This window comes from Mauremys mutica, chromosome 9 (genome assembly GCF_020497125.1).
Source record: "Mauremys mutica isolate MM-2020 ecotype Southern chromosome 9, ASM2049712v1, whole genome shotgun sequence".
In the NCBI taxonomy this organism is placed as follows: Eukaryota; Metazoa; Chordata; order Testudines; family Geoemydidae; genus Mauremys; species Mauremys mutica.
The window spans coordinates 80,127,728-80,153,192 of record NC_059080.1 but is presented as its reverse complement, the minus strand read 5'-3'; the positions used below and the strand labels follow the sequence as shown (position 1 = coordinate 80,153,192).

The 25,465-nt window shown below is 45.1% G+C and overlaps 1 protein-coding gene across 4 annotated transcripts in view; it reads right to left on the bottom strand.

Annotated features, from left to right (window-relative positions):
• Positions 1-10,184: 10,184 nt before the first annotated feature.
• The window catches only part of ARHGEF26 (Rho guanine nucleotide exchange factor 26), a 198,457-nt gene continuing 183,176 nt past the window's right edge, over positions 10,185-25,465 (bottom strand). For all 4 annotated transcript variants that reach the window (XM_045030663.1, XM_045030660.1, XM_045030661.1 and 1 more), the window contains 3 exons: positions 17,253-17,320; positions 16,637-16,741; positions 10,185-13,664 (listed from right to left, as the gene is read on the bottom strand). In XM_045030663.1, coding sequence (XP_044886598.1) covers positions 13,522-13,664; positions 16,637-16,741; positions 17,253-17,320 — 316 coding nt within the window. In that variant the 3' untranslated portion in view covers positions 10,185-13,521. The remainder of the gene's footprint in view (positions 13,665-16,636; positions 16,742-17,252; positions 17,321-25,465) is intronic.

Below are 25,465 nucleotides of genomic sequence, written 5' to 3'. Positions count from 1 at the left end.
GGCAGACGGCTGAGGATCTCGCCCCACCTTTCCTGTTGATGTAAAACATTGTGGCGGTATTGTCCATGAGTACCCTGACCACCTTGCCGCCAGTTGTGCGCTGAATGCCACACAGGCTAGTCGTATTGCCCTGAGCTCCTTGACATTTATGTGAAGGGACAACTCCATGGTTGACCACATCCCCTGGGTTTGTGAGTTCCCTACGTGGGCCCCTGTCAGAGTCTACCCTCACTTGAAACTGGGCGGTTTCAAAGTGAGGACCCGCATGTCTTCCCCCCACCCCAAAATCCTAGGGTAGGTCTCCCCTTCGGCTGCCACCACCCGGTCAATTCCGTGGGCCGGGACACCCCTGTTTCCCCCCTTGGGAACACAGATCAATTCACAGAGGAGGAACCTCCCCCCTCTTCCCTCTCTCCAGCCTGCTCCGGAGACAGAGATGCCTGGATTCAAACGCCTTGAATCTCTACACACAGGGAAGCAGCCCACTTCCCCCTCCCCTTCCCCTGAATTTCCCCAAGGGAAGGAATTAACCAAGTCCAAAGAAAAGAAAAGAATTTATTAAGAGAACAAAAGAAAATACAGAATCTCTATGAATCCAAGCTGGGCACTCATAGGGTATAACCTTGCAAAGTTCTGGAGAGAATCCTCTCTCTTTCTCAGTACAACCAGTACAAGCAGAATTAAGAATAATCAATAACAAACACACAGAATTGCAAACATAGGATTATTAGATAAGGACACAAAGTATCTTTCTAATACTCACTATCTTGACTAGAAGAAATTAGTTCAGAAAGGTGGAACTTGTAGGGACTTGATTAACTCGTCTGGTCTCTTGAACTCCAAACGGCCAAAGACCAAGACCCCCCCAAACAGAGAGAAAAAGTTCCCTCCTAGGAGTTTCAAAATCTCTTCCCTGATTGGTCCTCCGGTCAGGTGCCCACCAGTACTATGCTTTAACCCTTTACTAACTATTCATGACAGCCCCCCAGCCCAAGTCCGACACATTGGACACGAGGTTTAGTGATGGGGTCGGGTCCCAGAAGGGAATGCCCTGGAGCATATTGGCAGGCCCACCATTGGTGATCACCGGTGCCGGTACTGTGAGGACTTTGTCCAGACTCTGGGCATGGGAGAACACTGAGGCCAGCAAGAGTTGGAGGGGCCTCATCCAAAGTCTAGCGTGGCGGACCACATATGTGCATGCCACCATGTGGCCCAGGAGCTGCAGGCATACCCTGGACGTGGTCACGGGGAACTCCGTAACCGAGGCTATGAGCCCCTTCAGGGTCTGGAACCTGCCCAGAGGAAGGGATGCTGTGGCTGTGGAGGCATCCAGGAGAGCGCCTATGAATTCTATACGCTGTACCGGAACCAGTGTCGACTTGGCCTCGTTTACTAGGAGGCCTAGGTTGGCACACATAGCTAAGAGCAGCACCACATGGTCCTGTACCTGGGACCGCGAGCTGCCCTTGAGCAGCCAGTCGTTGAGGTAGGGAAATATTTGGACCCCCCGGCGCCTGAGGTGGGCCGCCACTACCGCCATACACTTTGTGAACATCCTGGGTGCAGTGGACAGGCCAAATGGGAGGAATGTAAACTGGTAGTGGTCCTGTCCCACCAGGAAACCAAGGAAGTGTCATAAGAACATAAGAAAGGCCGTACCGGATCAGACCAAAGGTCCATCTAGCCCAGTATCCGTCTACCGACAGTGGCCAATGCCAGGTGCCCCAGAGGGAGTGAATTTAACAGGCAATGATCAAGTGATCTCTCTCCTGCCATCCATCTCCATCCTCTGACAAACAGAGGCTAGGGACACCATTCTTACCCATTCTGGCTAATAGCCATTTATGGACTTAGCCACCATGAATTTATCCAGTCCCCTTTTAAACATTGTTATAGTCCTAGCCTTCACAACCTCCTCAGGTAAGGAGTTCCACAAGTTGACTGTGCGCTGTGTGAAGAACTTCCTTTTATTTGTTTTAAACCTGCTGCCTAATAATTTCATTTGGTGACCCCTAGTTCTTGTATTATGGGAATAAGTAAATAACTTTTCCTTATCCACTTTCTCAACATCACTCATGATTTTATATACCTCTATCATGTCCCCCCTTAGTCTACTCTTTTCCAAGCTGAAGAGTCCTAGCCTCTTTAATCTTTCCTCGTATGGGACCCTCTCTAAACCCCTAATCATTTTAGTTGCCCTTTTCTGAACCTTTTCTAGTGCTAGAATATCTTTTTTGAGGTGAGGAGACCACATCTGTACACAGTATTCGAGATGTGGGCGTACCATGGATTTATATAAGGGCAATAATATATTCTCAGTCTTATTCTCTATTCCCTTTTTAATGATTCCTAACATCCTGTTTGCTTTTTTGACCGCCTCTGCACACTGCGTGGACATCTTCAGAGAACTATCCACGATGACGCCAAGATCTTTTTCCTGACTCGTTGTAGCTAAATTAGCCCCCATCATGTTGTATGTATAGTTGGGGTTATTTTTTCCAATGTGCATTACTTTACATTTATCCACATTAAATTTCATTTGCCATTTTGTTGCCCAATCACTTAGTTTTGTGAGATCTTTTTGAAGTTCTTCACAATCTGCTTTGGTCTTAACCAGTGATGAGCTGCCAAAATCTTAACAACCGGTTCCCTATAAAAATGTCTGATTAAGGGGGTGTGTGGGGGGGAGGGGGCCGGGGCAGGGGGAGACATACCCGTGGGGCCAGGGGCCCCTGCAGGGCCTGGGGCAAATTGCCCCACTTGCCCCCGCAGCAACCCTAGAGCTTGCAGCCCCCTCCCCCTTACCTTGCCGGCAGCTCAAAGCAGCAGGACGACTCAGGAGCTCAGCTGAGCTGCCCAGCTGGTGCCGGCAGCTGGCCCCGCTGCAGCTGGGGGGAAGTGGGGAAAGGGCCAGGGGAGCCTCAGTCTCCCCAGCTGGGAATCCTGGGAGCAACAGGATGATTCAGCCTGCAGACTGGAGTTCTTTGCCCACCCCCTGGCCCTTTAACAACCGGTTCTCCACGGAGGTCTAATTTTAGCAACCGGTTCTCGGGAACCTGTGGGAACCTGCTCCAGCTCACCACTGGTCTTAACTATCTTGAGAAGTTTAGTATCATCTGCAAACTTGGCCACCTCACTGTTTACCTCTTTCTCCAGATCATTTATGAATAAATTGAATAGGATTGGTCCGAGGACTGACCCTGGGGGAACACCACTAGTTACCCCTCTCCATTCTGAGAATTTACCATTAATTCCTACCCTTTGTTCCCTGTCCTTTAACCAGTTCTCAATCCATGAAAGGACCTTCCCTTTTATCCCATGACAGCTTAATTTACGTAAGAGCCTTTGGTGAGGGACCTTGTCAAAGGCTTTCTGGAAATCCAAGTACACTATGTCCACCGGATCCCCCTTGTCCACATGTTTGTTGACCCCTTCAAAGAATTCTAATAGATTAGTAAGACACGATTTCCCTTTACAGAAACCATGTTGACTATTGCTCAAGAGTTTATGTTTTTCTATGTGTCTGACAATTTTATTCTTTACTATTGTTTCAACTAATTTGCCCGGTACCGATGTTAGACTTACTGGTCTGTAATTGCCGGGATCACCCCTAGAGCCCTTTTTAAATATTGGCGTTACATTAGCTAACTTCCAGTCATTGGGTACCGAAGCTGATTTAAAGGACAGGTTACAAACCTTAGTTAATAGTTCCACAACTTCACATTTGAGTTCTTTCAGAACTCTTGGGTGAATGCCATCTGGTCCTGGTGACTTGTTAATGTTGAGTTTATCAATTAATTTCAAAACCTCCTCTAGTGACACTTCAATCTGTGACAGTTCCTCAGATTTGTCACCTACAAAAGCCAGCTCAGGTTTGGGAATCTCCCTAACATCCTCAGCTGTGACATCCTGTCTGTGCCCCTCAAATATATGGATATGGAAGTATGCATCCTGAAGGTCCAGGGCTGCATACCAATCACCAGGGTCTAGAGCGGGTACAATACATGCCAGAGAGACCATGCGGAACCAGCCTTTGGCCATGAACCGATTGAGGTCTCGCAAGTCCAGGATAGGCCTGAGCCCCCCTTTCACCTTTGGGATAAGGACGTAACGGGAGTAAAACCCCTTTCCCCGGAACCCCCTCCACAGCTCCCAAGCTGAGGAGCTTACCCACTTCCTGCTCTAGCAGGAGCAAATGTAACGGGTCTCCCCTGCTGTCTGGAGAGGTGGAGGTGAGACAAATTGCAGCGTGTAGCCCTGGGAAATGGTGTTGAGGACCCAGTGGTCCAATGTTATTCGGGACCATTCCATAAGGAACACACACAAGCAGTTGCTGAAGGCAAACTTTATTGATAGGAGGGTCCTCTCGGGGACACCCAGGTCCCTCCTGCAAGCAGTCAAAAGCGCCTCTTGGCTTGCTGCTTGCCCGTCGTGGGGTAGAGCGAGACTGCCTTTGAGGTCGTCTGCTTTGGGTCTTGGACCTCTTGTAGGCAGGTTCATATTTTGTCTAGGTTGCTGGGGCAGACGCTTGCAGTTTAGGCTTTTCCTTGGGCGGGACATAAAGCCTGAGGGTTTGAAGGGTTGTACATGAGTCCTTCATGCCATGAAGTTTCATGTCTGTTTGTTCCACGAACAGGTTCTTGCCATCAAAGGGGCATCACAGCCTGCGCTTCTGTGAAGAGCCTGGACAGCAGTAGCCACGATGCCCTGTGCATGGACACCACTGAGGCCCTGGACCGGGCAGCCATGTTAGCTGCATCTGATGCTGCCTGCAGAGCAGCCTTTGCAGCAGCAGCACCCTCCTCTATGAGTGCTTTGAATTCCTTCCTTTCACTTTCCGGAAGGGAAGGTTTGAATTTAGGCAGTGACCCACACAGGTTAAACTCATAACGGCTGAGGAGGGCTTGGTGGTTGGCCACCCAGAGCTGGAAACTGGATGACGAATAAAGTTTCCTATCAAATGAGTCCAGACTTCTAGAGTCTTTATTTTTTGGTGTGGGTCCCTGTTGACCCTGTCTCTCCCTATGATTTAGACTCCACCACGAGGGTTTTGGGGGAGGGGGGCGAGTGGGTATAGAGGTACTCATGCCTTTTTGTGGGCACAAAATATTTGCTCTCCGCCTTTTTCGATATTGGCACGAGGGAGGCCGGTGTTTGCCAAAGGGCATTGGAAATGTTGGCCACCCCTTCGTGCAGTGGCAGGGCTACTCTGCCCGGTGCCGAAGGCAAGAGCACATTGAAGAGCGAGTCTGAGGGTCCCTCTATCTCCTCAGCTTGGAGATGGAGGCTCAACGCAACTCGCTTCAGTAGCTCTTGGTGAGCCCTGAAGGCCTCCTGTGGTGCGGAGGGGGGAGGGGTTGCAACCTTGTCATCCGATACTGGGGAGGAGGCCGGTATGGAGCTCTGTGCATCGGTCAGCACTGTGGGATCTACCCCTGGGTCAGACGCCGCGTGCGGTGCCAAGGATCCATGACCCACCGACCTATCCCATGGAGGCCTGGATAGTGAGGCAGAGGGAGCCTCCGAAGCCCCTGCTACCGAATGAGTCCTTGGCTGGGCATGCGCGGGGCCATGGGGGCTCTTGCCATTGACTATGCTGCGGCACCGGCGGCACCAGCTGGTCAGGTTGCCCAGGCTGAGACATAGGGGGCCTTGTGTGGGTCGTGGTTGGGGTTACCGACGACCTAGCAGTACCATGGGAGCGGTACGGTCAATGGTGCCGAGAATGACGTCTACCACGGGACCAGGACTCAGACATCACGGAACGGTGCCGTCTTGAGCTACTACTTCTCGAGACGCTATGACACTGAGATCTGTGATGGAGTGGAGACGGCGATCCCCACCGGGAGCTGTGGGCGCAGTGCCTTGAGGAGTAGCTAGGGTGGCTCCGACGAGAAGTAGAGCGCCTACGGCGCCTATGCCTGTCTCATCAATACTCTCTGCTTGGCGTGGAACGGTGCCTGGAACTCCAAGCTGATGGCACCCAACCAGACAACATGGTGTCCTGACAGAACGCTGAGTGGAGAGTGGGCCCAAGAGTGGTCCCCTGACCGGGATCTGCGTCGGGTAGGGGGTCGACTGTCTAGAGTCCAGCGGTGGCTTGCCTCTAGAGCGGGGCCCGGGTGCTGGTGGTGCCCCGGATACCTGAAGAGTCATAATGTCTCGGGCCACTTGCAGGGCCTCCAGCGTCCAAGGCATCTGGAGAGGCTTGAGTCGATGCCACCAGGCTGCTCTGCTCAACGTGAGTCAGAGCTCTGGAGCCTGGGGAACTGGGGCTGCCCAACATGGGTCTAGCTTCTCCCCGCTTTCTCTCGGCGGTGCTGAGGATGGGGCCTTTCTTAGACGGAGAGTGGTGCTGGGCACTGGAAGGTGCCGGGGGAATCACTGCGCACCGAAGATGAGGTGCCCAGTGCTGAATCTGCTTGGCGCACCAGGGTTGGGGCCAGTGCTGACACCATGAGAAGGGCCCGAAGTCTCATGTCGCTTTCTTTTTTAGGTCCAGGTTTCAAGGACCTGCAGATCTTACAGCGGTCACTAATATGGGATTCACCCAAGCAGCGGAGACAGTCAGCGTGTGGGTCACTTCTGGGCATCAAACACCTGCAAGAGTCACAAGATTTAAACCCTGGGGCCAGGGGCATGCCCCGGCCCAAATGCTAACTAACTGAACTGAAACTTGTTGAACTAATGGGTACCACTAACAACGAACAACGAGTTCTGGGACGAGCTGCAGTGAAGCTGGAGCAGTAGTTCCAACGCACCCTCACTGGCGGCAAGAAGGAACTGAGGGTGGGAAGAGTTCACAGCTCCCCTTATAGTGCTATAGAGGCGCCACTCCAGGCATCGCAGAGGCGCTCCCCCTATGGGTACCGCTAGGGGAAAAACTTCCGGCATCGGTGCACATGGTGAGCATGCACACCTACTGTGGAATACACATGAGCAAGCACTTGAAGAACTGTCTAGTGTGGGATTTCTTCCTAAGAAGCAGCTGCTACTGGCCCCTGTCAGAGACCTGGTACTGGACTAAATGGGCCACTGATTTCTTCTGCTATGGCAACAGTTATGTTTCTAAATGAACCCTCAAATTAGCTTGCATTAAGAGAATTTTTTCCCCAAAAAATCTGTTATTGATATTATGCTAATGGCAGTGGATAGGGAATAAAAAGAGGTGATACGCAGGGTGTCAAAACAGGAGTGAATGGAGGAAGTGTGTGTGTGGGGTCAATGAGGCTGCATATCAGGGCAGTGGGGTCACAGGTGAGTATTTTGGCAGCAGATGGAGGGGTTAATAAGCGAATGTCTGAAGGTAGTGGAATCATGCAGGGGGTCAATGACATTGAGTATCAATGCAATGGGGATAACACTGGAAAGCAAGCTTGGCGAGTAGTAGGGGGTAACCACTGCTAATTTTGGAAGTAGTCAGGGTCTTGGACCATGGGCGGCAGGTTTGTATAATTTTTGGTGGTGCCCAAGTGGATCCGTCCCATCCATAGGATGCCTACCCCTACCTTATGCTTCAGGGGGACGTGGGGTCCAGGGTGGCCTGGCGCCAACAGCAGCGAGCAACCCTGTTCCGCCCAGCCTCTTCCCACACCGCCCCCCCACTCCACCTCTTCCCCGAAGGCCCTGCCCCTGAGCAATGCCGGGAGCTGGCGAGGTTGAGCAGAGTGGGCTGGGGCCAGGTCACTCACTGCTGCCAGTGCCAGGCCCCCCGCTAACGCCCCAGGCTGCCCTGGACCACATCACCCCCTGAAGCACAAGGTAGGGGTAGGCACCACCATGTTGTGTGACAAACACTTGACAAAATTACTGGACTTGGACAATGCGGGCAGGTGGGTATTATGTCATTCAACCCATAAAATTGCACACATTTTGCCTCAGTGAAATTAAATATCCAGAGACTTACTGGGCCTGTGATGATGATGACCAGGGCTTGCTCACCTGTGGCTCCCCTTCCCTGTGCTGTGGAGGCACAGGCAGGTCTGCATCTGCAAGCAGGCCCCCTGCCTCAGGTGCAGCTCCCATGGACCCTGCTAGCCAATAGACTGGGAGCCTCCCGGCCAATGGAATGGGCTGGGCTAGGGGGGCGGAAGGCAAAGGGGGAGATTGTAGGGAGCTTTGGAGGAGGGGAGGCAGTGGGGGAGGGGAGTGGTCTGGCACAAAGGGGAGGGCTCTCTGGAGAGGAGTGACAGGGGCACAGGGGTCATTGGGTCTCTCGAGGGGGCAGAGGGTTGTGTGGATCTCTGTGGGGCAGGGGGCTGTGATGAGCGGAGCCAGCTGCAACCTGGGTCTGCTCTGCGGGGGGTGTTGCTATAGTCCCCTCAGGAAGCCCCTCCCGTCCTGTGTATTTCATGCCAGCCCCGGGGTGCCCAGTGCTGCTTCTTTCCCCTGCCCACGGCTCCATCTGTCTGTCCCCACAACCCCCGTCTGTGTCCGTCTGTCTGTCTGTCCCCACAACCCCCGGCTGTGTCCGTCCGTCTGTCTGTCCCCACAACCCCCTGGCTGTGTCCGTGTGTCTGGCTGCCCCCACAGCTCACCGGCTGTGTCAGTCCGACAGGAACAGACCCTGCTGCTCGCTCTGCCCAGGGCTCAGAGCCGCTGCCTGTGGCTCCCTCCCCCTCCCTGCAGTGGAAGCGTGGCCACGCAGCTCTGGCACCGCCCCCTGCAACTCCCATTGGCTGGGGTTCCCGGCCAATGGGCTGTAAGCCGAGTCAGCGCTGGGGCCTCTCCGGGGCTGGGGGGAGCTGCTTGTGTGGAGCGGGAGAGCTGCCCCTGAGGTGAGAGCACCCACATTGCCGACCCCTGGTGTGGGGACCCCCAAAGCACAGGGCCTGGGGCCCAAACATTGGTGGAGCTGGGCCCATCTTCGGGAATATTGCTGGAGCATGGGCCCCATGGGCCTATATAACTCGCTGCCTATGTCTTGGAGGGGTCCAGAAAAGATTGTCTGCAGGTAGTGGGTCAATGAGGTAGATTATCCAGTTAGTGGAGTCACATGTGGGAGCTACCCTGGGGGAAGTCAGGGTCATGCAGAAGTCACTGGTGATCAGTTTGGATGCAGATGAGGTCACCGAGAGGTCAATAAGGGCATATTTCCAGGTAGTGGGGTCATGCTGCGGTCAATGAGACTGAAGGGAAATAAATATATGCCATGCTCTTTAGGCACCAAGAACTAGGCTGAAGCATTAGCAGGCTTTGGTCAGTGTGTAGATGAAGTAAAGACACCCTGAAGAAACAGTACTTCTCCCATTCCCCTATCATTGGTGGGTGAGGATTGTCTCATGGTAACTGAAATTATTCAGCTTTCTTGCTGTCCTCTTAAAGGTATTTGGCTTGGCTATCCGTAACAATTCGGAAAAATTTTAATAAGTTCTTTTAAGAAAATTATCTGTAAAAATCTTACACAGCAAAAATAGTTAACTTTTCTATTTAAGTGATATAGACTTTACTTAAGGACTTTTTTCTGCTCTTGCCTTCACACCAAAAAAAGTGGGTAAGGGAGAGAAATGCATTGATCAGGCCTTTCATTTATCATACAGTTTGTGCATCTGGCATATTAGCACTGGGAGAGAGAAGTATCAGGACTTCCATCTACATACCAAGAGACTTTCCACTTCTGTAACTCTCACAACCATTAAAAAGAAAATCCCATGAGACATTTAAAAGTAATCAGTGTAGTTATCATGCTTTATAGCTTCAAAGCATTAGAAAAAGTATGGAGGAGGGTCACCATGCCACAATTAACCTTCTATAGGCAGGTATGTGCAAGACTCATCAAATCTATAGATGTCCCAAGAGCCACAGGGAAACACAATGGTTCTAGGGACATCCAAGCAGGCAAAGGTACCTCTGAACATTACCCAGCCTCTTCCAATGCTATCCAGTGCAATCACCTGCAGACACAATGTTGTGGGTTTGTAGGAGCATGATCCTACAGAGAGTAGTTATCCCCTGGCCCTCCCACCATGACATACCACTCCCTCAAGTTCAGGGAGTCCAAATCCCATGGATCTGGGGTGGAGGGAGAAGTATGCCATGGAGCTATTGCTCTCCCCTATTTATGGCTCCTAGACTTTCATCGATCTTAGCAGCGAGGTGCATATGGTCCAATTAAATTATGGTTTTGTTTTAAACAAAAAAGACAAAGGTTAAAAAGATCAGAACTAATTTCAGCAAAAAGCTTTTTTTTTTAGTAAAGTTTTTAAAAGCATTTTATTGATTGTTGTCCTATAAAGTCACTGATGTCTAATTCCTGCAGAATTGTATCTGATAAAAGGAGAAATGGAAACATTTATAAAAACATCTGGAAAAACTAGATGTGAAAAATATATACAATGTATTTAAAAACCTGAATAAAATTAATATCTGGATTTATACATTCAGTTACTGTGTTAAACATCTGGCTGTATACAGTAGGTTTTTTTTAATTATTTGTTAAAAAATTAGCAGTATTTTTACCTATGTTAAATAACACTGTGTTCAATTTACAAAGATTACAATATGCTCATTACTGTTTCATTGGTCCACTTATAAATTAATTCACAAGGGCATATAACCAAGTGTCAAACTTCCAAGGTTGGGGATCTTCAAATTACTTTATACAAAACTATTGCTTTTCTAATAGATTTTGAAGTGTAGTGTTACAGGGATACCTTAAGAACATTACACTCATTTACAAATCTTCAACATATTACAGTATATATTACAACATGCAGCCCCTCCAAAAAATGGAGTGAAAATATTACAAGCAGAAAGCCTTTCTACTATAAGTTTTTACCTCATTTGTGTGCTAACGTTTATTCAACCCTGCTGAGTGATCAGCTGTGTCTTAAAAGGATTAACATATTTATAATACATACAGTGTGCAAACCGTAACACCTAGTTACAGAGAAGATGTTTTGAAAATTATTTCCTGTTTACAAGTGCATCTTGGTCAGACAACATTAAATGGTTGTTTCTCTTGTGAAACGTGAGCTTCTACTATTCCCTCTCCCACCGTCGTGTGCACAATAGGTCAGGTCACAATTGGGAATGGGAAGGCAAAGTTGACAAAACATCATATTACTCTATACTCCCTGCAAATCCTCCCTGATTGCGAGGCCTTTTCATCTTCTCCAGTATGAACTCTATGACCAAGAGTTTAAGTCAATACTAGTGCTGCTCTCCTATAATTTTTTCCCTTCCTGTATCTGTAGTAATTAACATGTAACAAGGACTGAAGGTGAAGGTATCCTGGAGTTCTGGTTCATATACCTCTTTCCCGCTCCTTCCTCAACAAAAAACAGGAAATTAATTTGACCACCTCTGCTACCGAAATGGAAAAAAGATAAAAAAGCACTCCACTCTCCCTGCAAAACCTTGAACTGAAGCAACAACACATCTTGAGATCCTAGTTAAAAGATATAGGCAAAACTGGAATTGAAATGAAATGATTAATAGAATATTTCCCAGAGATCAACATCCTCATGTATTTTCAAAATAAACCAAGAATTCAGCATTATAATCCTTACCCTGTGGGAGTGGAAGTTAAGGCACAAACTGGTAACATTCAGATCTTAAGATACCCCTGCAAGTGTTCAAATGCAACTGTGTAACTGAGTATTTTTTGTATCCACAACTTACAGCATGAGTTTTAAAAATGTGTCTGTAAATGTATAAAAGTGCCAACTGCTCAAAAAGATACTGTAATGCTACCATAATGGACAACAGTGGGAGCCAAATCCTACATCTCAGCTTGTGTTTAGCCTCCACAGACATCAAATGAGCATGTGCACGTGTGTGCTCCAGAGCACAGAAGATTAGTTTATTTTGTGCATAACAGGACTCAGGGAAGGCAAGAGAAACGACACAAGAGAAGGTGTCGGAATCAGCTGGCGTGGGACTCCAGTGAAATACTGTGTGGAATTGGATAAGCTTGGAGAGAATTATAACACTGTCAGTCAGGCAATCTGATTTTCTATCAGGGACACAGAGGAGCAGAGCAGAGCACAGAGCTGCTTATACTTATGGAGAATATTTTTTACAAAAACAAGCTGAAACAAGCTAAGGTATCTTACGAGCACGTATTCAGGGTGGCTAGCCCATCCTGTTGCTCATGCTACCGGGGCTATGTTCTGATTTTACTGTTCTAACTCAATTGGAATAGTCTAAGTAAGTCTCCTTGAGCTGGGAATTACATCCCCAGCTAAAAGGGTAGACATACCGTAAGGCTGGTCTGTTCTGGGGATGGAGGCTGGAGCCTTGGAGACCAAGCTTACTTTTCTACACTACAAAAGTTCACTGCATACTTCTTGATTTGAAAACCCTTCCCGGCACTCTGAACACTGAAGCAACACTGGAAGGAAACAAAATCTGAGCTGCTTGAATAGATGAAACATCATCATCAGCAAATAAGACCAACAGAAAACCATTCTGGATTTCTCCTCTCAGTCCCTGGAGAACACATTAGCTTTGCTAGCTGGGACAGAGGTACTTTAATCACTGCTTTTCAAATGACAGCATTTAAAAAAAAATCATGTGTGTGAAATAAGAAGCCATCATTGGGGAGGAGGAAGCCCAAGGAGCTAAGGTTTTAAAGGATGAACACGAAAGGTAATCTAACGTTATGAAAACCCTTCACTAAAACAGACATATAGATAGATGTAGACAGAGAGCCACAAGGAGAAAGATGAGAAGACCCAACAGAAGGATGCTCTTATATTACAAAAGTAGAGAGCTGTGCACTCTTAACTTAGTGGAATATCTCTTTACTTGGTGTGTGTCTTCTCTGGAGCCTAGGGAGCACCTTATACAGTGCGTGCTCACGGGTTCCATTTTAGGCCATATGAGGGGTTAGAGAGCTGCTATTTATCCTCACACATAGCACCATCTTGTGCTAGCAGTACAGCACTGAAACTTTCCCTTGAGGAGTAGGAAATCCCCAAATATTAATTTGTTGTTGCTGCTTGCTTCAGGGCAACATGTTTCTGGGTGGCTGGTGGTTGGCCTCGCCAGAGGAAGCTAAGGTGTTTTTAAACAACTGGAAAAAACAAACAAGAAAAAAAGAGTGTGTGTTTGGTTGGACGGGTGTGGGTTAGGAACCAGCACAAAAAGGTAAAGGGAGTGGAGCAGCTAAAGACAAAGGGAGGTGAAGTCAAAGATATGTGGAGCTGCTCTCCAGAGCCTACCGCTCAGTCCCAGTTAAGATTTAGTGCAGATCAGACCTTGACTCCGTTAGCTCTCTTACACTGTAAAACAAGGAAGAGGGGACTATCTAAAGATGTCACCTGCATTTTGTTATGGGAACTTTAGAAGTTAATTTACTTTTTAAGGGCTTTTAACTTAAAGTAGCCTGGATACAGAGTGAGCTGCTGACTTTCCCCCCCCCCCCCGCCCTTCCTCCTATCACTGATTTTTACAAATCTGTGATTCACAGCTACCACGCTACAGCTATAGTGGGACAACAAGCACAAAACCAAGCCACCACTGATGGCCCTTAGTGCAAATCCTGCAGCAAAGAAAAAATAGATTTCAGAGACTCTATACATTTGTTTCAAGTCCAAGCAAACGTCCCATCCGTTCCATGTTTTTGTCAATTGTGGCTTGACATGTGATTTCCTTGGCACACTCCATTGGAAACCAACCTCTCTCACCATCCCGCAATCGTTCACCTTCATACCAACCTGCAAGGGAGAATGGGGAGTCAACAATAAATACATGTGTAAGATACTGTGTGTGGCATGTTTATAGAGAGACTCCTGCACACACAGTCTGTCATTGCATCTGTAATATGGCTTTGTTTACAATGAGTAAAATCTAAGGTATGGACAGACCATGTTATTTGGAAACATTATGCATGCAGATTAGGAATAATAAAAATAAAGCAGTAAAGATACAGTATATTTAAAAACCACACCCCTTCTTTGGATCTCAGGAATATAAACAAACAAATCAGCCTGAGGTTTTTCCTTTGTTTTTTACTCTTTATAAGTGACAGTAAACAACTGGGATAGAGCTAAGGGTTGCCTCTGCAAGGTGCTGAGCACTCTCAAGTCCCACTGAAACTACTGTGAGTTGACTGTACTCAGCATCTTTGCAGGACATGCTCAGCATTGTTATTAACATTTGTATTGTGGTAGCAATACCCAGGTTGGGCCCCAACGTGACTGGCATTTACATAACAAATGACAGTCCCTGACTCATATGCTGCAAGACTACCCCTTAGAGAATCATAGAATCATAGAATTCAAGATCAGAAGGGACCATTATGATCATCTAGTCTGACCTCCTGCAAGATGCAGGCCACATTAGCCGATCTACCCACTCTTTTAGCAAGCGACCCCTGCCCCATGCTTCGGAGGAAGGCGAAAAACCTCCAGGGACACTGCCAATCTGCCCTGGAGGAAAATTCCTTCCCGACCCCAAATATGGCGGTCAGCTGAACCCCGAGCATGCGGGCAAGACTCTCCAGCCACACCCTCTGAAAGAGGTTAAGAATATCATATTATTGACCCAATTTGACCCAATTAAGTACCAGTTTGGCACTTAATTGACCTATTGACTAAGCCCGTTATCCTATTATACCATCTCCTCCATAAACTTATCTAGCTTAATCTTAAAGTCATGGAGGTCCTTCGCCCCTACTGTTTCCCTCGGTAGGCTGTTCCAGTATTGCACTCCCCTGATGGTTAGAAACCTTCGTCTAATTTCAAGCCTAAATTTCCTGACTGACAATTTATATCCGTTTGTCCTCGTGTCTACATTAGCACTGAGCTGAAATAATTCCTCTCCTTCCCTGGTATTTATCCCTCTGATATATTTAAAGAGTGCAATCATATCTCCCCTTATCCTTCTTTTGGTTAAGGAAAACAAACCGAGCTCCTCAAGTCTCCTGTCATACGACAGGCCTTCCATTCCTCGGATCATTCTAGTGGCCCTTCTTTGTACCCGTTCCAGTTTTAACTCATCCTTCTTAAACATGGGAGACCAAAACTGCACACAATACTCCAAATGAGGTCTCACCAACGCCTTATATAACGGGACTAGCACTTCCTTATCCCTACTAGAAATACCCCGCCTAATGCAACCCAAGACCGCATTAGCTTTTTTAACGGCCACATCACATTGCCTACTCATAGTCATCCTACGATCAACCAGGACTCCCAGGTCCTTCTCCTCCTCCGTTACTTCCAACTGGTGCGTCCCTAGCTTATAACTAAAATTCTTGTTAGTCATCCCTAAATGCATAACCTTACACTTCTCACTATTGAATTTCATCCTGTTACTAATACTCCAGTTTACAAGGTCATCCAAATCTCCCTGGAGGATATCCCGATCCTTCTCCGAATTGGCAATACCTCCCAACTTGGTGTCGTCCGCAAACTTTATCAGCCCACTCCTACTCTTGGTTCCCAGGTCAGCAATAAATAGATTGAATAAAATAGGACCCAAAACCGAACCTTGAGGAACTCCACTGGTAACCCCCCTCCAACCCGACAGTTCCCCTTTCAGTACTACCCTCTGCAGTCTCCCCTTTAACCAACTCCTTATCCACCTCTGGATTTTCATTTCGATCCCCATCTTTTCCAATTTAACCAATAATTCCTCATGCGGTACCGTATCAAACGCCTTACTGAAATCCAGATATATTAGATCCACCGCATTTCCCTTGTCTAAAAAATCTGTTACTTTCTCAAAGAAGGAGATCAGATTGGTTTGGCACGATCTACCTTTCGTAAATCCATGCTGTAATCTATCCCAGTTGTCATCGGCCTCCTGCTCCTTAACCACTCTCTCTTTCAAAATGTTTTCCATTACTTTGCATACTACAGATGTTAAACTAACAGGCCTGTAGTTACCCGGGTCACTTTTTTTCCCCTTCTTGAATATAGGAACTACATTAGCTAATTTCCAGTCCAACGGTACAATCCCCGAATTTAGAGATTTATTAAAAATCATCGCTAACGGGCTAGCAATATCACTCGCCAATTCCCTTAATATTCTAGGATGAAGATTATCCGGGCCCCCCGATTTACTTCCATTAAGCTGTTCAAGTTTGGCCTCCACCTCAGATACCGTAATGTCTACCCCCATATCTTCATTCCCATCGGTCCCTCTATCACTATTCCTTAGCCCTTCATTAGCCTCATTAAAGACCGTGGCAAAATATTCATTCAGATATTGTGCCATTCCAAGATTATTAAGAGAGTAACAATGTTCTGAAGCACAGCACAAGATGTAAATACCTTGAATGTGTGGAGTATTCAGACAAATCAACAAGTACATTGCTCACAAAGCAATGATGACTCTTGAGAGCTAGATTTTTAAAGAGGCCTTAACCTAGTTTCTTCTTTATGGGCACATGGCTCCTGGAAAAAAAATCATACCCACATTGCTGCACCTGCAATTAATTATCTATGCAAATCCTCTGAGTTGGATGGAAATTTACTTGAATGTGGCCACAATGCCTGCATAAAGAGTGGCTGTCCTTCAAGAACCTGGGCCTAATCCTATGGCTTTCTGTAGCGTTTCTTCTAGGCTGACACCCCATTTCATTGTGGAGCCAATACTAGATGGAAACTTGCATTCTCTAGGACTGTTTCCCAGTTTGACTAATCTATCCTGGTGGTAGCTAACCGCAAAACTGTTTACTCACCATCATTCACTTTTTGATAAACCAGAACCACATCAGCAACCTGAAGGGATAGTTCATCTGACTGCTTTGCAGTGTAAGTTCTGACAATCTCTACCTGTGTCAATGCTAAGGAAGAAATAGGATATATTGAACCACATGATGTGTATAAGCAACCGAATACCTTTATATTTTAGCAACATACACAAAAGTCATTTTAACATCCCATTTTAGAATGTGTCAAAACAAAACCACCCAAGTAATCTCAGTAATGGAGCACATTAAACATGCTGGCTTCCCCCTGGGGAGCTACACACAAACATGAATTTGGGTCAGACACAAAATCAACTTGCACTCTCAACTTAGTCACTAATAGGCCAATACAACTGGCCAAACCAGTTTCAATGAATGCAAGTAAAATAACTCCTAGTACCACAAAAACCCTGAAAAAACTTCCTCGGAAACGCTCTTGAGAAACAGCATCCACAGAACGTCACACAGGAAATCTGGATAATTTGTTTTTTTTGGAAGGAAACACATTTATTCTTACAGTCTACACTTATTCAAGCTATCCACTGAGGGGCAGTATATTTCTGTTTTCACATTAAGTCTCTGAAAAGTCTTCTTGTCTCTCACTTACTTGTCCTGTCTGCATTCTGTCTGTCACTGTTCTGTCCAAGTGCAGTAATCCAGCGAGCTCTTTCACTCCTGCAAACAACAGAGACAAATTCAGTTTCCAAGACACCTGGCCCTTAGAGTGCTAGAGATCACACCTTTTTCAGGACCCTAGATTTAAATCTTTCCTCTTTCTCCTGGGAAGAAACCATATTACGTTTATTTTTATTTTTTTTAGTCAAGAGCTTTCTTAAACATAGCAAGATATATTTTCCTGTAAACACTTCATGATTCAAGTAAAGTGAAATATATTAAGTGACCAACAATAATGGATTGCTTAGCAGAGGCGGTATTCCAATAAAGGAGGAACAGAATAGTATTCTATACATTTGGGAATTGTCTTAAGAAGGTTGCCTAAAAAGTGTGGTCTCGTGTGCATATTTTCATTGTTTTCATTAAGCATAATTAAAATAAGCTTTGTCCTAGTATCTGCAACGAATGGCCTTAATATTAATTACTAGTCTAACACAGACCACAGAAACTTAAATAAAAATAACATTTTAAATGTGTATTTATTAGCAGCCTTCTCTACAAAAAATATGCAGATTATCTGGCAGATTTAATGGGCACGGCACACCATTCATATGTAACGTAAGCAGACAAAAATCTTCTGTAACTTACAATTGGCTGGATGTATATTTGAAAAGGAAAGCAACCATCTGAGTGTGTGAGAATCCCTTTAACAAGACAAAAGAATTAGTTTAACTGAAACGCTCACACTTTGTATTGTACCAAGGCATGATGCATCAAATTCAGATCTTACAAAAATCAAACTGTGCTCTGAAAGGGCCAAGTTCTGTCATTGATGTGCTCACTTGGGAAGTCAGGGATGCGTTACAAACATCCAAGAGCAGAATTGTGTCGTACAAGAATCATTTGAACTTAACCTTGGATAACTAGATAATAAGGTAAATAATTGATTTCAGCTAGAATATCTCAATATTTCTGAAGAGACGGGCAGAGGAATAATTAAATTCTAAGTATCACAAAGTTCTCTCAAAGGAACAAATTGTTGACAGAACAATTTTTGAGGGGATTGACGGGGGTGGAATGGGGGTAAGAGAGAGATAATGGACAGGAGATGAAGGAAAATGGTTAGAGATTATATGTAAATGATATCCAAATCAACAGATGAGCCATAATAATTAAATCCAAATGGATTTGGGTTTTGACAAATGAAGATCTGAATGTGATGCATCATGCCTTGGTACAATACAGAGTGTGAGGGTTCAGTTAAACTAATTATTTTGTCTTGTTAAAGGGATTCTCACACACTCAGATGGTTTAGGCAGCAGGAGAAATGCCACCCACCTGCCTCAATGGGTGGGGGAAACTTGAGGGGGCCGGTAGTGAAAGGGGAGTCCCAGCAGCTAGCAAGGGAGACCCTTGCTGAGGAACACCAGATAGCTCCTCCCACCAGGAGTCTCTGGCTGTCATTGGCCTGCTGGGGCGGAAGGAGTCTCTGGCAGTCATTGGTCCAGCATTCCCTAGCTCCCAGGATTTAACCCGGCATGGGGGCCACGCGGAGCCTCTTTTGGCTCTGATCCAGCAGGCCACCCTACCCACCTGTCAGAATCCAGCCTGACAGAAGCTGCAAGTCTAGCTGATCACCTGTTTGGGGGTCAGTAAGGAATTTTTTCTCCCACAGGCCAATTGGCAGAGGACCAGGAAGGTTTTTTAGCCTTATTCGCAGCACCTCCTAGCCAGGAACATGCATGGAACCTAACTGAGGAACTTGGGGGCTGAGTTGTTAATGTGTTGCAACTTGCGGCCAGTTACCAGTGTGGTTAAGAGAATAAAATGAATGGTTCCCAGAGGTAAAAGACATGGGATTTTGGTGATGGGCCTTGGGCTCACAGGACAGGGTGAGACCTTGTGGCCCTTGAAGGCCATGGTCCTCACCCTATAGCACCCTCTGTTCTCATGTGGGTTGGGGAGGAGGAGATGCTAGGACTCAGAGAGAGCCGAGTCCAGGGGTGTATTCTGAGGAGAGCCTACCTCAAGTTACGGGTTATATGGCAAGGAGCCATGTAACTTCCACACTGGAACCAATTAAATGTCTGGTATGAGTGATGGCAGGTAGCGCCCCTCTCCTGTGCTAAAGTTAAATAAAAGTTGCAGCCAGTTACTTCATTCCATGTATGTGTTTGTCCTCCTTTTGCCACTGTCTCTGCATCAATAAATTTCAGTAAAAGGTTAGAGTGCTTTTAAAATCTGAAATCAAAATTACTTTTAAAAAACAGTTACTGTACATGTAAAAGATCAAAAGCCTTTATATCCCATGTTTCAGATGAACAATAGATGTGCATGAAACTGGCAACATGCTCAGAGGTTTATCAACTAATACAATATTTCAGTATATCAAAAACTGTTTTCACTGGAATAAGAAATCAAGAGAACTGAAAAACAGAAGCATTAGGGCAGTCTGAAAAGGTCACCAGAAAAGAGAATGTCATCTTGAAATCTCCTCTTGCTCCCCCTCCAGTCTTTTGAAATGCTGCTGCTAAAAACATCATCTGCCATTTTGATCATGTCCCCTCCCTCTTTGAAACCCTTTCCCTGGCATCCCCTCAACCTCCCATGTCAAATTCAGAGTAGAGATGGTGATGAAACATAATCCTTACAGCTGGTTCCCCTTTCTATTGTGAGTAAAAATCCTTTATGCAAACCACACTGTGGGGTTTAAAAATCCCAAATATGAACCAGTGCCCCAAGACTCAGTTCTGATTTGGGCTCCCATCTCCTTCAAAGCTCTGTACAACTCTGTCACTGCCTCCATTTTGGCTATCATGTGCTCAAGATCCCCATCTTGCTGCCTGTACTCCTCCCAAACTTCTCATTTGAGCTGCCTAATCTCATGCCATATTCTGGGCTTGGCTCTTCCCTCCACATGTGCAAATTCCTCCTTGGAATACACTTGTCCCACAAGTCCTCTCCATTATACCCTCCTACAGGATGCTGGCTTGACTCAAGTGGCGGTTATACAATAAAAGTCTAATGATATTGTGTTCTCTCTCTTATGAAGCATTGGTTATACTGCCTTTGGGGCATAGTGTTGTTTAAGTTACCTTATTTGAAGAAAACAATGATTAAATTAAAGACACAATAGTGTAAGGCAACAAAGAGGATAAATGGAATAAAGAGTTGACAAAATTAGGATTATTTAGTTTTGAGAGAGGATGCTTCAAGGGTGACATGATTTAGCTGAGGGTTATTACCTCCTGATTATTGGTGGTTGCTGGACACACCAGAACGAGGAGATAAAGGTTTAAGTTGAGAGAGGGAACGTATGTTCAAAGACTCTGAGGTATTAATTTACAGAGTGACAAATAGTTGGAATGGACTTCCAACTTAATATACATGAACAAAAATTAGATATTATATGAATAATATTTTAATACTGTATATTAAATTCAGCAAGTTAATGTGTTCCATTGGTGCCCCCACAAAATATGGCTATAAAGGGTCTCTCCCAGTTTTAGGGGACCCCTTTTTTGGCAATGCAAGCATCACATTTCTTGCACCAATTTCTACATCCTGCCCACATTTTACCCAATACCAATTCTCCCTTCCCCTGACAAAGGTTTTTTGCACCCTCAAAATATCCAGCAGTTTTAAGATCATGACAATCTCAGAACCTCCTTTTTCAAAGTGTCTGGTACAACTGGCTGGTACCTGTATCCCTCACCTGGTGATTTCTCCCATCTCCTATACCAGGAGTAGCCAAACCGTGGTTCGCAAGCCGCATGTGGCTCTTTTAAAGTGCAGCTTGCAGAACCCCCAACTTCCCCCAATTCTCCACCTACCAAACTGGGGGGAGGAGCAGTGAGGTGGTGCGGCAGGAGCTTCTCCCCAGCGGGGAGGGGGGTCTTGGGGCTTCAGCAGGAGCAGGGCTGAAGCTCTGAGCCCTGGCAGATGCCTCCTGCAGGGCTCAAGCCCCAAGCAAAATGGCCAGACGTAATCAAACTGTGGCTAAGAAATTAAGTGCATCCTTGAATTAACAACAATGCATTCTATTTAGAAATGCAGCACTCTCTCCACCTGTAAGCATCTCTAACCCACTCAGTTTGGCCTGCTTAGTGCAGATATTTTCCTTCTTTGCTTTCTCCACTTTTAGCATCCACTCTTAAAAGAGAGTATAGACTGCTATCAAATTCCTGTCTGGATTCTTCCTCTCACCGAACTTTGTGGGATTGGTATTTTTGTTTTTTACTAGTGCCATATAACAAAGTAATTCTGTAATTGTCAAGAACACAAATTAGTAAAATAGTAAAATTTTACTACCCCCCCAAACAACTAAAAAAAGCACACATTTTTTGCCCCGAAGCATGTCATTCCAGAACAAGTTTGACTCATCCTCTGATTACAGTAATGAGGTCTTTACAGAATCATTAATGATCTATAGCTTCTTTCAGGGTTATTCTAAACTTTGAAAGCAAATCTAAAAGAGTAAAACTTTCCGAGCACAGATAGGCCCAGAGCATTGTGTGGTTAATGTTTTAATATGTTCCCTCCCATCTTTACTGTCCACTGAGACAGATAAAATCTTTCACTTTTGTGGAGGGCAGCTTGGATGCTAATGGCATCTCAGAGATGGCCTCTCACAGGGATTTGTACCAGAGAGAACAAGACACTACTTGTTGCTGTTGTCTAAAGCAGAACACTCCCTGAAACAGCTCCGATAGAACAAGGACCACCTCTATCACTGCTTCCCCACGGCTATGCAAAGTTCTTCCAACACAGCAACTACTGTTTAACAGAATGCTGTATCCTACGCCTGTATCTTCCAAGCGCTATGGTAAATAATTCTCTACAAATCAGTCACAAGAGAACAAGAATTACATCCTATCATTTTTTTGTTATCCCTAATCTGTTACATCATAAATTAGGACTGAGATTTGCCACAGCTCCTGATTGTACTAACACGGCTACCCCTCTGATACTTGACACTATAGTCTGTGTCTAGACCTAATTTTATAAAATGCTAAGATGCTAAAATATTAACCAACAGTCAAGACTGATATTCTACTACACCAATGAGGGAAAAGGTTCAGAAGGAATTAAGGATGCAGAGGAATTGTTTATGTCACTGTGGTCAGTGTTATTTACAATTTCGAGATTCCTTCTGAAAGGGGGCCTTTAATTGCAACCTTTATAAAACCAGCATTTTTTCCTGCTTTTCTGCTCACTTTTGGTTGCTTGATTACCCAACATGCACAGGCAAATATGAAATTTCACAAACAGGTGTGCCTGCAATATTTATGAATGCAGTTAGGGAGAGTATGAAAATGTGGCCCTTGACATTTAATTTGCCTTTGAAAAATTCTTTCCTTCGAGATTTTAAAACATGAATTGGTTATCTCAGAGACTGAAGCTATTAGTGCTCCAACCTATTTGGATGAATAGACATCCATGCTTTCAAATAAATGCATATTATTTACCATTCCAGTTTACTATATGCACTTATTCTCTGGACATATGCTAGGAATTATAGCCACCACCACCACCACTTTATGCTATCCTTCATCAGAGAATGTAAAAGCACTTTACAAATATTAAGCTGCACAAGGCAGGAAATATCATACCAGTTCTTCAGATAGGTAAACTTAAGCAAGAAGATGTTAAGTCAGCACACCAGGAATAGAGTCCAGGTCTCTGGAGTCCCAGTCCTCAGTGCCAACACTTAAACCAGTGTTGTCGAGTGGATGGGAATCAGAGTAGTCCACATTAGCTCTTAGTTTGAAAAACAAACAAAAAGCAATAAAACTTAGTGCCTGGTCATGTGCTTTAGTCACTTCAGAAAGAGACCAGGTAGGTGAGCTAATTACCTCACCACCTTGTGTCTCTAATATCCTGTGACCGACACAGCTACAATTATAGTCACTTTCTGTAATGCAATACCCCAGCTCTTTGATTAGTTTCCTTTAGAATATCTAAAACAATCAGACCACAGTACTGACATAACACTTAAAAATTTTGGTAGCATTTAAACTCAAAATTGTATTTCATGTGCTATGACTTCGATTGAAAATAGTCAAAATGACTTAAATTTAGGGGGGGGGAACCTCCCAAATGGAGATTTAAATTGCAGCTCTGACTGAATTGATAAGGCCATCTTTCAAGGAACAAGAGACTTCACAAAAGAAGTCACTTTTTCCCCACTATCAATACGTGCACAGGAGGGTGAAAGTGAAGTGACAGGAGTAGAGGCCTGGCTTAGTGGGATACACAGTGAACCCTACACTTCTTCCTCATTCTCAGACACTTTTAGACCTAATTTTTCTGACCTAAATCCCTTCCCTACAGTGCTTACTTGTTTTCTTCTTCTTTCATGATTGAAAGAGCTTTGGTTATCCAAATTATTACTGCATGAGCTGTGAAAAGCCACCAACTGGCCTTGTGCAGAAGTATTAGCATACAAACCTTTTTCTTTTTTAAATCTGCACAAAATCAAATTGTTAAAAATACCCAGTGCCACTAGGCTAATTCTTCAGTTTAAAGAGACAGTGAAACAAACCAAGACTTTATATTTTGGATTAGAACACTCAGTCTACATTTTTGGCACAACTGGACACTGGAAAATGCCTATGTTCCTAGCATGCAATAAGTCGTAAGTGGTAGAACTGAGTATGGGGAAATAGTCCTCCCCCGCAATATAAGACTTGTAAACATAAGACTTGTATATGTATTTCTCTCTGTCCTGTACTTTGGAGAAGACATGCTTTGGGAACATCCCTAATAACTGTGTTCTGTTGCCAATGTAAACAGTCAACTGTTTTAGTGCTCCAGATGTCTCCTTGCTTTGTCTACATGGTAGAGCCAGCCCTGCGGGATATAAACCTAATGGCTTAAAGGCAAATATCCTTGTAATTCTGATGCCTTTATAAGGTCTAAATCAAACAAAAATTATAACAAACATAAATGGGGAAATATAGCAGGAATGGGAAGATTCAACAGCGCACACCACTTAGAAACACAGTACATAAAAACAATAATAATCAGCATAGCAGAAGTTGATAATCATTTGCTCTGCCTCTTCTTAAAACACATTAGTCCTATCAATCTAATTAATCCTTTAACCGTAACAGTCAGTAGCTGCAAATTAGAACTCACAACTACTTCTTTTAGTATCTGCAACACAGTTCCCAAATGTGACGATGCTGCCTGTGGGAGCCAGCTGAGGTCACTCAATTAGGGTGAACTGCAAACAAAACGGGGCAGAGAAAAACCCCAAATGCTGGTGGATATTCCAATACTTAGTTTACCAAGCCAGCACAGAACAGCTTCTATAGTACCTCACTGGTTACTCAGAAGTCCAAACAACACAGTTCCCTTAAAGTACCCAGCCTCAGGCCTCCCTCCAGACACACACGTCAGATATGATGATGATTACTGAAAATCTTATCTCATCATATAAAAGAAAAGGTTCTTCCAATACCAAAGGATCAGCCACACACCCAGGTCCAATTATAACTTAGATCTTACCCAAAATTCACGCTTATAGCCAATTCTTATTAACTAAGCCAAAAATTATTAAAAAAAGAAAAGAGAGTGAGTGTTGGTTAAAAGATCAATATACATACAGACTTGAATTCAATTCTTGAGGTTCAGATACATAGCAGAGATACGCTTGTAGCTGCCAAAAGTCCTTTTAGATATAGTTCATAGGTTATAGTCCAACGTCCATATTCAGGGTGACTCCAGTCAGTGATTGGGGATCTCAATTCTTATGGCTTAGGGTTTCCCCCTCTTGAAACCCAAAGCAGATCTGAGATGAAGAAGGATTGTGTCCCAGGGTTTTTATACATTTCCAGCAGCCTTTTGGCCTGAGAAAACAATAGGCTTAACTCTCCTTCTCCCAAACATCCTGGCAATTAGCACAGGATAATTTATCCATTAAACGGTTCAGATACAGGTTACCACAACCTTCAAAAGAGACATATAGACAATAATACTATCTCATTCAAGTGTCTTCCTAAATGTTAATATTCCTTTTTTGATCTTTGAATCAAAGCTATAGTAATAGACAAGACTTCTTTGCTTACATCACAAGACCTGAGCAAACATCTACCCTTCTACCTTTAACAATGCAGACTTGCATTTCAAAGCTCTATTCATTTATATATCATCCTAACCAGTCTCTAAAGTTCGACCATGGGTCAGGTCAGTCTGTGAGTT